Source organism: Rana temporaria, chromosome 4 (genome assembly GCF_905171775.1).
Source record: "Rana temporaria chromosome 4, aRanTem1.1, whole genome shotgun sequence".
NCBI classification, from domain to species: domain Eukaryota; kingdom Metazoa; phylum Chordata; class Amphibia; order Anura; family Ranidae; genus Rana; species Rana temporaria.
Genome location: NC_053492.1, coordinates 170,869,681 through 170,883,267, shown reverse-complemented (window position 1 = coordinate 170,883,267; position 13,587 = coordinate 170,869,681). Strand labels below are relative to the sequence as shown.

General features: G+C 43.2%; 1 protein-coding gene across 1 annotated transcript in view; it reads right to left on the bottom strand.

Moving 5' to 3' along the window:
• TMEM212 (transmembrane protein 212) overlaps nt 1-1,192 on the bottom strand; it is a 53,041-nt gene extending 51,849 nt beyond the window's left edge. The window contains exon 1 of the mRNA XM_040349375.1: nt 872-1,192. Within this exon, the coding sequence (XP_040205309.1) occupies nt 872-1,030 (159 nt within the window). The 5' untranslated portion in view covers nt 1,031-1,192. The remainder of the gene's footprint in view (nt 1-871) is intronic.
• Between the last annotated feature and the right edge of the window lie 12,395 nt (nt 1,193-13,587).

Below are 13,587 nucleotides of genomic sequence, written 5' to 3'. Positions count from 1 at the left end.
TATGCTCCACCTGAGGCTGATCCCTCAGTTATTTTGTTTCCTGATAGATTGCTCTTATTGGACACTTTTTCATTATCACCAACAAACTTGCTCATGTCTGGGCAGCATTAGGTTTGCACAAAGTTAAAGAAGCATTTCTAGACTTGGGGTCAATTCCACATAATGTATGTACAGAATTTTGTATTAGGCCTCATGCACACTGGATGTTTATAACGCTGCTCTTAGGGGCATCTAGCCCCTGCATGTTAGCCTATGCATGCATGCTAGCATAAAGTAGGCATTTAGAGGCAGAAAAAGCTGCCAGCACGTCCAGGAGCAGCAGGGTTTTTTTTTTTTTTTTGGCAGAAAAAATGCTTGACGTGCTTAAACAATTAAAAAGGCACGTTAATGCTTGGCTCGCTTAGCGCTTGATTGTTAATTCTTTGCAATGACCAAAGTAAATTATAATTCTGGGCAATGAAATTAATTAATGCCCAAGCGCTTGACACGCATAAACGCATTGCACGCGTTTACAAGCATCAAGTGTTTTTTCAGCCAAAGACGATGCCAGGAGGAAAGGTGTCTAGGAGAGATGGCCAAAGCATGCAGTGTGCATGAGGCCTTAACAGCCAATGCATAAACATTTTTTAATTAGAAAATAGTAGGCGGGTAAAAAAATAAAATATGTTCCTATAGTATAATAGGAAATTCTGAAAAAATCCATTGACTCACACAATAATCTGAAACGATTTCTTAGGTCTAGGGATAATCTCAATAATAGCATTGTCTTCAGTATTTGTATTTTGATTTGCAAAATAAATAGTAACCAAGGCATGCTACTTTAGAAAAAAAAAAAGACAATAAATAATAAACATGCTATTGGTTTTCTTACCAGCACTCCATTCCAGATAGGACAAGCAATCCGTACACTCCAGCCAATAAATAAAGGCTTGTAACTAAAAACTGGAAAAAATGCTATGACCCCTGAAAAAATACTTAAAAGGCCAAATGCAATGAGGATTCCACCAGCAATCTGATAGCAGCTCGTCATTTTCCATAAACCTGCTACTTATGCCTGTCAGGCAGACTGGGTAACTAATAGTGTTTTCCACACACTTTCAGTAAACTTCAGTTTCTTGGAGACTGTAGTTAAGACACAAATCCATTGTTTACATGTGTTAACTCAACCTGCTGTTTGCTTTTAATTATTTCCGGATATGCTAGGACATGGCCAACAAATAATCAAGCTTGCGTACGTAAAATGTATGAAAAAAAAATTCCCTCTGAGTCAAACTCTCATGTCTGTGTCAATCCCTTGTCTTTCCTGTGAAAAGAATGTGTTTTATAGTTACATCAGCTGCAGATTAAAGTCGTGTGGGGTAATTCATCCACACAAAGAATGTAGCAGTTTGGAACAAAGCTAGACACAGTCCGATTACAAATCAATGCCAGCTAAAAGGAAAGTAAACACCAATAGTGAGCATAAACTTACTTGTCTACACTAGGAAGCATTTATGAACATAGTCGTTAAAATCTGCTCTTTCATGTGCACTGCGTAGTTTATTATATTTGCATTTTTCTTGCTCTTTTTATACTTTTTTGCAGAATTTGCTACTTAGATATTGTCACAAGAAAGTCTCTCTTTGATTATACATTTTTGCTACACTTATTAATGTGTGGCCCACCACATCCTAGGCTGGGCTTGCCAACTTTGGGCTTGTGGCTAGGGTGCCAGGTGCTGGAATTCTTATGCCGAGTACACACGATCGGTCAAACCGATGAGAAAGGTCTGATGGATTTTCATCGGACCAAACCGATCGTGTGTGGGCCCCATCGGTTATTTATCCATATGTTAAAAAAAAAGCAATCTTGTTTTAAATTTAACCGATGGATACCTAACCGATAGAAAAAAAAACGATCGTTTGTAGGCACGTCCATCGGTTAAAAATCCATGCATGCTCAGAATCAAGTCGACGCATGCTTGGAAGCATTGAACTTCATTTTTTTCAGCACGTCGTTGTGTTTAACGTCACTGCGTTCTGACACAATCGTTTTTTTAACCGATGGTGTGTAGGCACGACTGACCATCAGTCAGCTTCATCGGTTAACCGATAAAAACGGTCCATCAGACCGTTTTCATCGGATGGACCGATCGTGTGTACAGGGCTTTACTGTTTTCTAGTAACCTTCACTGAAACATTGTAGATATTGTCAGGTGCAGCTCCATTCACATCTGCATGTTCCTGGAACACGTGCAAATGAATTGGCTTCCCTCATGCATGTCACACCAAAAATGTCCAAAAAAACACATGAAAAACCTCACGTGCACACATGGGGCCCTAATAACCAATAACCATGAATACTAGAAAGTTGGATTGTCAAGTCACTGAACACCAATTGTTACCAAAAATACTGCTACTGATCACCAGTTTTGTGGTTTAACATAATACTGCTAATAAACTCTTATGGGGGGGGGGGATAAAAACTTCTCCCACTGACCACCAATGTGGCAGGCTTAAAGTGATTGTAAAGGTTTTTTTTTTTTAATAACAAACTTGTTATACTTACCTGCTCTGTGCAAGGGTTTTGAACAGAGCGGCCACAATCCTCCTTTTCTGGGGTCCCCTGGCAGAGCTCCTGGCCCCTCCACTTCATTGGGTGCCCCCACAGAGAGACGCTTTCCATGGGGCACCTGTGCGGGTACACTTCCGAGTCCTTCTGATGCGTCCATTGACACAGACAGTAGGACTCGGCCCTGCCCCGTCTCCCGTGTCACTGGGTTTGATTGACAACAGCGGAAGCCAATGGCTCCTGCTGCTATCAGTCTATCCAATGAGGACCCGAGACAGTGGCTTTAGCTGGTGGGCTTGTGCTCAGCGCTGGAACGACCGGGTTTAGGTAAGAAAAGGGGGTTCTCTGGGGGGCAGCTGCAGCACAGAAGTTTTTTCACCTTAATGCATAGAATGCATTAAGGTGAAAAACCATGAGACTTTACAACTCCTTTAAATAATACTGCCACTGACTACCAATGCAGGGCTCTTTAATAAAAGTCACCAAAATTAGGTTTACAGCTCAACTCTGAGCAATAAAAAAGTTTTTCTTTGCAGTGGGGTTGTGCCTGCTCTGCAAGGATTAAGTGCTCGTTTTAACCAGGGGAGAGGAGAAACCCTTATACTCACACGATCCTCCGCTCCACCGGCAAACGGTACTCCCCCGTGATCCAGCTGTGGACTGTTCCTGGCATCCTCACATCCAGAGCAGATCTGTGGAGCCTGCTCTGGGCTTTATGACATCAGAACGAAAGACTGCTAGAGCACTGGAGTGCAGGAGCTGAAGGAACTGTTTTTTTTGCAGGGAAGATTAGAGGATCAGGTAAGTACATCTCATTCTCCCTTCATCTCTCCCCTAGACAAAAATGAGCAATTAACCCTTGCAGTGTGAGCACATATGCCCCACAGCAAGGGAAGCTTTTTTTTTGCCTGGAGTTCAGCATTAAAGACCACTGTCATTGACCACCAGTGCATGGGGGGAGGGGATAGGGTTGCCACCTCATCCCTTTAAAAATCCACACACATTAATTACACAGGCTCTGAGGCTAATTTAATGCAGATAAGGCACTACGTGAGGATAATTACCACCTTAATCAGCCACAGAACCTGTTAATTAATATGTGTCCGGTTTTAAAGGGATGAGGTGGCAACCCTAGGGGGGAAGGTAGGCACTGCTATTAAAACAATCGCTGGGGGTTGTTATTGCAGTCATTGAAACGAACATGGAGGTTGTTATTGCAGTCATTGACACCAACAAGGGAATTATTATTGCAGTCATCGACATAAATACTTGGGGTTTCTTCTTGCGCCCACTGATGACAATACTTGAGTTTATTATTCCATCTATTGACAAAAATGCTGGGAGATACTATTACTGCCACTGACACCAACAATATGGCTCATTTTATTTTTGTAAGTGCCCTGTACAGTTATTGGCTATACATTTTTCTCCTATAATCCTGCAGAAATGTATTCATCATCTATGGGCTTCCTTACACACTGTCACAATATAGGTAATAGAGGTGACCCTGGAAGTGAGCTCTTGGTTTGAGCCTACAGGCCCCAGTGATAGGACTCCATCCACAATGATTTCTTTATAAATGGTTCTATGGTTCTCTCACAAATAGCATAACTGCATATTTTTCATGTCTGCTGAGTACTATGAGCAGCTGTGGAGTCTATAGTGGGAGGATCCTTGCAGTCAGCGGGATCCTTTTTTTTTTAAGATACACAATTTAATGCTTATTTCTTTAAGACTACTTGCCATCACAGTTGTTATCTGTCAGTGCTAATATTGGAAGCTGCCATTGCATGACTCCTGGAAACAATGCTAGGTCCAGGACAGTGCTTAGTAATATCATTTCAGTCCTGGAACGGACGTGGCTTACAGGAGGCAGGAAATGGAAACTCAGTTCTGCTAGGTCACAGCCATATTTACCTGTAACTCGTATTCATCCCCCACTCACATGCACTATATAATCACTAAGCTGTTCCTAAGTGCTGGGCCAGAAGTTTGATAGCTTAGTATCCACTAACTGGGGAAGTGTTTGTTTTGCCCTACATTGAAGTGTGTTAGGCTTCATGTACACGGGATGTTTTTACAACAATGAACAATTTAACTTGACACATAGTAACCCATGTTTAAAACGTCAGTTTTGCCACGTTTACATGCCGCGTTTTGCCACGTTTGCGTTTAGAAGCGTTTCTAAAATACGCCTTTTTTAATGGCTAAAATTGCCTGTAAATGAAACACGGTTAATCGCGTTTAGAAGCGTTTGGCACTTGAAATGCCTCTAAACGGAGCATCTGAACACATTTTTTTTGCTTTCCAAAAAAAGCCTCTAAACTCAGCTACCTAAAACGACTTTAAACGAACCAGTGTACATGTACTGATAAGATAACATAGAGGAAAGTTCAGGAGCAGTTGAAAAAAATGCCCAACTGCTCCTAAACGTCCGTTTACCAGCAGCGTAATGCCTCGTATACACGATCGGAATTTCAGACAGACTTTTTCCATTGGAAATTCCGACCATGTGTATGCCCATCTGAGTTTTTCCATCCGAAATTCAGAGGAATTCCATCGGAGTTTAGATAGAGAACATGTTCTCTTTTCCTCCGATGGAATTCCATGAGAATTCCGATGTGAGTTTGGTCGGGCAAAAGCCTGATCGTGTGTACGAGGCATAAAATTGAATGTGGCAAGCAATATTCAGGCTGAACCCAGCCTTGTATATCCATTGATCCTCTTTGCTTATCCCAGCAGAGTCACTCCTCCGTTATCAGGACAGAGTATAAAGACCTGCTGCAATGTGGCCTAAAAGTCATATAGAATGTTAAGAAGTGTCTTAGTGTGGTAAATAGATTAAGTTAGTTCAAGTTAATGTAATAAGGCTGATATTGTTGGTTATGTGCCAGCTTTATATGAATTGGCTGCTATACCAGAGTAAACCTGAAGTGTTATTAATGGCAATGAGTCATAACCAAGTGTCCACTTGTAGTACAAAATCAGACAAATCCATTTAATTCTTTTTCATTTCAATGTGTAGCTATTATATAAGACATTACCATTTACCACTAATACCACATAATACTAGTAATAGTTGTAGTCACTGTATTCCTAGCATGTGCCGTTCTAATTACCGGTATATAAAACAACAAACTAGCCCCTTTTAGTTAAAACTATATCATTTCTGTGTACATTTTCTAGGCAAACTTCAGACATAAATCCAGTAACTGTATCTCATTGAAATAATAATAAATATTTGGAAGATGGCGAAGAGTTTCTGCCACCTGCAGTTTATCACCCTCAGTGTTACTGATCTTCATGGACTGACGGAGCATGGAAGTCAGTACCAGCATCCTACAAAATGAAGTGCATTTAGCTGTGGTTCACTATAAAGTGTGACTCAGTCATTAAAGATGGTGAGAACTGTCAACACAGTTACTGATATTGTGCCAAGTAATACAACTAGGGAGGTTCCCCCTTTATGTTTTCTATAGAATGTTACTGTGATTGGGAAAGAGATTTTCAAAAGACCCTGAACTGGAATCCCTTTTATATTTATTACTGTGCTGAATTTCTGGCATACATCTGCTATTTGTGCCAAATGACGTGACTTGTGTAGGAAAAAAAAATAAACAGAAAGTTTTATCTATGTTCATTAAAAAGGCCAATATCGAGGTAAACATACATTGTGTATATAAGGTGTATATATAACGGAAAATTGTTATTAATACCTACAGTAATTTTACTTTCCTGGCCTGTCCTCACGTCAGCACACTATGGGTTAATCCCCTCCTCCGGTCCACCAGTACCACCTTCTTCTTAGCTAATAAGTAGGGTGCCCCTCCTCCCCAGTCCTTGTTCCACTTAATTGGAGGACGACAGGCTTATAGGGAGGGAAGAGCTGTGCTGACATGAGGACAGGCCAGGAAAGGAAAATTACCGTAGGTATTAATAACAACTTTCAGTTTTCCTGGCCAGCCTCATGTCAGCACACTATGGGATTTAATTTAGCACAACTAGGGTGGGAAAATGTATATAAGACTCGGACAACAACTGGAAATGCTGCTTAAGTGAATCTTTTTATTTTGCCTGAAAAGGCGCCGATACCACGGCGTTTCCGAAACTAGACGCATTAGCAGATGCCACGTCTAAATTGTAATGCCTCGCGAAGGTCTTGCAGGAACTCCAGCTGGCCATCCTGCATATTTCTTCAACTGGTATTTTAGCAGATGCTGCCCAGGAGGCTGCCACCCCTCTGGTAGAATGAGCTCTAATTGCCCGTGGAGGCATCAGCCCCTGTTTTTCGTACGTGAGACTTATTACTTTGGTGATCCAGGTAGAAATTATTCTTGTTGAAGGGGCTTGTCCTTTTTTAGGACCAGATTGTAAGATGAAGAGGGAATCCGTTTTGCGCACCTGTAGGAAACGGTGTAGGTAAACCGAAAAAAGATTGACCATGTCCAATGGTCTGAGGTCTAGTTCTTCTTCTTGCTTAGGAGGTTGTGTGAAGCTAGGTAGCACCGCCTCCCAGTTGAGATGAAATTTGGAAACCACCTTAGGCGTTATTATTGGTGACGGTCTTAGGATTACCCTGTCTGACAGGACGATGCAATATGGGTCTTTACAGGATAGGGCTGCTAGCTCGGAAACTCTTCTTGCCGATGTTATGGTGGTGAGAAAAATTAGCTTGACTGTTAGAAACCAGAGCGGACATGATTCTGCCGGCACAAAAGGATGTAGAAGAAGAGCCTTTATCACCAGGCTGGGAACAGAGACCTTCTTGGAGGATTTAGTTTCATGGCTGCTTTTAGGAATTGTTTTATCAGTGGTTCGTCTCCCCACCTGTGCCCTGTGAAGCACGTTAAGGCTGATATTTGTACTTTTATTGTACTATAGGCTAGGCCCACCTTCAGTGCAGATTGTAAAAAGTCCAGCATTTGCGCAACGTTCGGATCCACTGGGGAAAAATGTTGTTGTAACGCAAAAGTTGTGAATTTTTTCCATATCCTGTTGTAGGTAACTTTGGTCGAGGCCTTCCTAGACTTTAATAATGTTGAGATTACCTCTTCTGAAATGCCTTGTGCCTGTAGTCTGGTTGATTCAGCAACCAGGCCGTCAGTTGCAACACGAACCTGACCTCACTGCTGCCACCTGTTGTCTGGGGGGGTGAGGGTCCCCAGATAACAAGCATGGGCACACAGTACAGCCAGAGCTGGAGCAGAGGCCCTTAAATTTAACCAAATAAACATGATCAGAGGCAACTAACTCTCTGACCCCCTCTAAATTTACAGTAGCACCTGCAATGAAAGTAGCCAGGCGCTACACATACAAATGCTTTAGATTACAAGCATGTTTTTGAAACAAATTATGCTCGCAATCCAAGGTTTTACTGTGTGTGTATATATATATACAGGGCCGGCGCTAGGCATAGGCAAGTCAGGCGGCTGCCTAGAGCGCCAGGGTAGGGGGAGCGGCAAAATCCGGATCCCCCAGCCACTGGGGGATTCGGATCATTAAAATATCTCCTGGACTGAAATTTTGAAAAAAACTTCCCTTTGGCGCCAGGCTGGGGGGGGGGGGTGCGCCTGTGAAGACATCACCTTCACAGCGATATTCCCAGCCTGCAGCGCCGTAGATGAGGGGAGAGAGCTGGGACAGCAGCTGAGATGGAAGCCCTGCATGTGTTGTCTGTGTACAGTCCAGCAACCACCCAGCCCTCCGCTCTGATGTGTATCCCCTCCCTCTCTGCCCTGATGTCCAGATGTCATGTGTCCAGCAACCCCTCTGCCCCCCCCCCCAAAGGCGCGCTCCGATGTGTGTCCACTGTCCAGCAATCCTTCTGAGATGTGTTGTTCAGGCAGCAGCTCAGCATGCCCCCTCCCCCTCCCTGTTCTCCGTCTGACACTCTGACCTGTGTCCAGCGCAGAGGCCGCTCTCCCTCTGCTGTAGTGTCCTCTATGTCCAGCAGCTCTCCGTCCCCTCCAGGCCATGTCACTAGCACTGAGTAGTGCATGCATCATGGGATATAGTGTGGCTGGCGGCAGCTCTCTGGGCTTGGGGACAGGTGCACTGATAGATGCAGCAGTTCACGTTGTCAGAAGTTTTCTGAGCTGCTGTGGTGAGTAAAAACGTGCTTTCTCTCTGAGCTAATGATATTGTATTAGGCAATTACATGGAATTTTAAAATGAATGTGTATATCAGTGTATGTATATTGACTGATCTGCATGTGATCTGTATATTGACTGTTCTCCCCCCCCCCCCTTCCCCAGGGTGCATTAATTAGCAGTGGTGAAGCAGCATTGATGGGTACATGTGAGATGGCATTTGATGGGCACATGTGAGACTGCATTGATGGGCGATGGGTGAGGCTGTATTTAATGGGCACAGGTAAGATAGCATTTGATGGGCACAGGTGAGGCTACATTGATTGGCATTGGTGAAGCGGCATTGATGAGCACTGGTGAAGCAGCATTGATGGGCACAGGTGAGGCTATATTTGATGTGCACAGGTGAGATGGCATTTGATGGGCACAGGTGAGGCTGCATGGATTGGCACTGGTGAAGCAGCATTAATGGGCGCTGAGTGAGGCTGTATTTAATGGACACATATGAGGCTGCATTGATTGTCATTGGTGAAGCAGCATTGATGGGCACACGTGAGGCTGTATTTGATGGGCACACGTGAGGCTGTATTTGATGGGCACTGGCGAGGCTGTATTTGATGGGCACTGGTTGATGCTGTATATAATGGGCACAGGTGAGATAGCCTCATATGTACCCATCAAATGCTATCTCACCTGTGCCCATTATATACAGCCTCACCCAGCGCCCATCAAATACAGCCTCACGTGTGCCCATCAAATACAGCCTCACGTGTGCCCATCAGAAACAGCCTCATGTGTGCCCATCAAATACAGCCTCACGTGTGCCCATCAATGCTGCTTCACCAGTGCCCATCAATGCTGCTACACCAATGCCAATCAATGCAGCCTCATATGTACCCATCAAATACTGTATTTGATGGGCACTGGTGAAGCGACATTGATGGGCGCTGGGTGAGGCTGTATATAATGGGCACAGTTGAGAACAGGTCCGATGCTACCACTAGGCAAACTAGGCAGCCTAGGGCACCCGGCCACTGGTGTTCCTACTCTCTTCCCTTTGCAGAAAGCAACTAAGTCTCAACATCATCAGGCAGCCGCCGCTCCGTTCACAGATAGTGTCAGAGGCGCAGCGCCTGGCAGAGAGCTGTGTCTGTGTCCTGACTCCAGAATTAATGGAAGCAAGAAAACATTCATTGATGGGCTCTGGTGAGGCTGCATTTGATGGGCGCTTCATTAGAAAGGTAGGGTATACATGGGCAGGTCAAAGGGTGTGGGGTTAGGGGTGGAGCCAAGGGGGCGGCAAAATTAGGTTTCGCCTAGGGTGTCAAAAATCCTTGCACCAGCCCTGTATATATACAGTATATATATATATATATATATATATATATATATATATATATAAACACACACACACAATTTTTTACATATTTACTGCATATATAAAATACATGGGGGTTACAGTGCAGTGAGCATATCATATATCAAGGAATGCAGTTACTTCAGCCATCCCTGCCCTTTTTGATTGTTAATCTTCATTATAGAGTGGAAAATTAGATCTAGATAGTCTCCATACAGTATAAAAAAGAAAATGTAGCGCCCAAAATGTAAATAAACCCCTAAAAGGGTGAATATAGCGTGTACCCTAAAGGTAAAAGACTAATTATCAAAGTCTAATGCTTCTTCATACACTATAGTGAAATAGTGAAGTGAATAATGGGAGCTGTGATGTGAAAAAATGCTCCTATATCAAAACCTTACATACAAATCTGTGCTATAAAGAATCACCAGGTAAAAATACATATGTGAAATAACTGTGGTGTGATCACCATACTTATATATAGAAATATAATATGCAAAAATAAATGAATAAAGAAAGACAGTCCTCCAAGGCCAACGTTCCACTGTTGATCAAATGTGCCTTAATATAGAAGGCGTGAACTCAATCCTACAAATATCACAGAGTCTGCCAAGAAGGATGAAGTCTAAACTTGTGCATATAAACTTTCAGTGTTGGGTGGAGCAAAAAATCTTCAATACCAAGAAATCTTCAGCACTGGACACGAAAATAGATAAATGGGTGGGTACCCTTACCAGAAATGGTGGACCCTCTCAACCACCATACGGTGGGAGGGTCGTCAAGGCTTGTATAGACCGATTGTCTGGGTCCAGTGGTCCTCACTCCGCGTGTCCAATCCAGAAATGGTTAATGAAGCGCTTGTTCTTTCAAGGTAGATAACCAAAGTTGATTGATCGATAGTAGCTCAAAACACCCAAAGTGGTAAAAAAGGAAAAATATAGAGGTGCTCCTCATAGTGTAAAAACATTTAATAAAAAAGCATTGCAAATACACACATGCGGTAAAAATATGAAAAAACTTCAAAAAGCCACACAAGAAAAAATAGATCACTTAGCTAGTAATCAAAAGAAAAAATAGCACAAGTAAAAATTAAGTGAATTATAGCAGCAAACTCCCACCTTGGATAAAGGTATGGGGAGTACATCCAACAAAGTTGAGAGTGCAATGGGAATGCAGTGGAGTAATCACCCGACCGGTTTCGTCGCTACACGGACTTCTACTGGGGTATCTGGTCCTCCTCTGCTCCCCCCATTGCATTAAATACCTTACATCCAGGTCCCTGATTGCTGACATCTGTTCTTCCATGTCAAAACCGGCGTGCGTTCCATCGTAGGGAACCGGAAACGTCGTCTGCGTTCCAAAAGCCGGAAGTAGTGGGGCGGGGCTTAGCGTCAAAAGCGCCAGCGTCCAGACGTATTAAACGTTAGGACATCCAGGATGACTCAGTCACTCCCCCCTCCTCCTCCTTGACAGGCAGGAGGTGTGATAGTCAGCCAACCAATGGGCATTAATCAGCAGCCCTTCCGCAGCGTCATGACGTCAGCGCCGTACGCCGCGTTCCACGATGCGTTCCAGGCATATCACAGGCAGACGTCAGTATCAGAGCACAGACGCTCCGGGGGACACAGCGTCATATATCAGCCCAAAGATGGAAGAGAACCCACCGGGGTTATACGAGGTCATCCTGAGTCACCCCAATCAAATTGGACTTTACAGAGAACACACATAATCAGTATGTAAATACTATTTATGAATCAGATGAAAGCAAGCAATCAAGGAGGTGAACTAAAGGCCCCACTTAGAAATGTGATAATTAAAAAGACATGCACATATGAAAATTAAAAATTAAAATTCATCTTCAAAACCTCCAAGAAACCTAATATATTGTCTCTGAACCACAAACAATTGACGAATCAGAGAAAACAAAAACCAGGTATAACAAGGTAAATGATACTGAGAATCACAAAATGAATAATAAAATTAGGACTGATTAATAAAAGCATTCACGTCCCATTCGACGTTGAGTCCAAAAGGGGCGTAACTCTTGAGGGTATAAATCCAATATACTTCTAACTTCGAGACTCCTCTGGTGCTCGGTTCACCCCTCCAGTGGGGAACAAATTTGTCAATAATCAAAAAGGAAGTACCTATCAATGATTTATTGTGAACTTGTAAATAGTGTCTAGGCACTGTGTGTTTATCGTTGCCTTTCTTGATTTTTGCAACATGTTCACCTACCCTTGTGGAAAAACTGCGGATGGTACGGCCCACATATTGTTTTCCACAAGGGCAGGTGATCAGATAAACTATATATGTAGAAGCACAGGTGGAAAATTGCTTCATAGGATAGTCAATCTGAGTAACACTAGACCGGAAAGAAATGGTTTTCTTTCTCCCATGAATATTCTCAAGGCATACCTTGCATTTCCTGCAAGGGTGAAAGCCCTTGGATAAGGGAAAAAAAGTTGGTTTTATAGGCGGATCAATAACATTGGGGGCAACCTGATTTTTTAAAGAAGAGGCACCCCTATAGATGACTGTGGCATTGCTTGGCAGGGAAGGTCCCAACACTTGATCCTCTTTGAGGATCCCCCAATGTTTGCAAATGATATTTTTAATTTGCTTATGTTGACTCGAGAACGTAGTAAAAAATGCGTTTCTAAATTTAGGATCTGGTAACGCTTTGGTTCTTTCAAGTGTAAGTGTTGTACGGTCCACCCTTCCAATGTGTTGAATCTCTTCATCAATTTGCTCTCTCGGATAGCCCTTATCCAAAAACCTCTGTTTTAAGACCTCTGCTTGTAAGTAGAAGTCTTTGGTGTCAGAACAGTTGCGTCGTATACGCAACAGCTGACTTTTGGGGATAGACTTCAGCCAAGCGGGATGGTGACAACTATCCGTAGGGATATAGCTGTTACGATCGGTGTTTTTAAAATATGTTCTAGTTACCAAACGATCGTTCTTGGCTTCGATAACGAGGTCCAAAAAATGGATGTTAGAGAAACTTGCCTCGTATGTGAGAATAATCCCCACCTCATTGTTGTTTAATGTGGCCATAAATGAATCCAAAGAGTCCTGGTCACCCTTCCATAGGAGGAGGATGTCGTCAATGTACCGTGCCCAGAGAACAATTTCTGGTCGGTTTAAAGCATAGACGACATCCTCCTCCCATTTAGCCATAAAAATATTAGCAAGGCTAGGGGCGAACTTGGCACCCATAGCGACCCCTCTTTGTTGCAGGAAAAAGTCACCATTATACCAGAAATAGTTATTGGTAGTTGCGAACTTCAACAGATCCATAATAAAATATTTCTGTACAACCGGGATGTTATCGTTTCGACGAAGGAAACATTCCACCGCCTGAAAGCCCAAATGATGGGCGATGCTGGTGTAGAGGGAGGACACGTCTGCTGTTACCAGCATAATGTCCTCACTATACACCACGTCATTAAGACGAGCAATAGTGTGTCTCGTATCCTTTAGATATGACGGAGCATCATAATCATTATGAATATTCCACCAGATATCCACAGTCTACTCCTGGATATGGGGGGTGGAGACCTCCTCCACCCAATCCCCACAAACAGTCC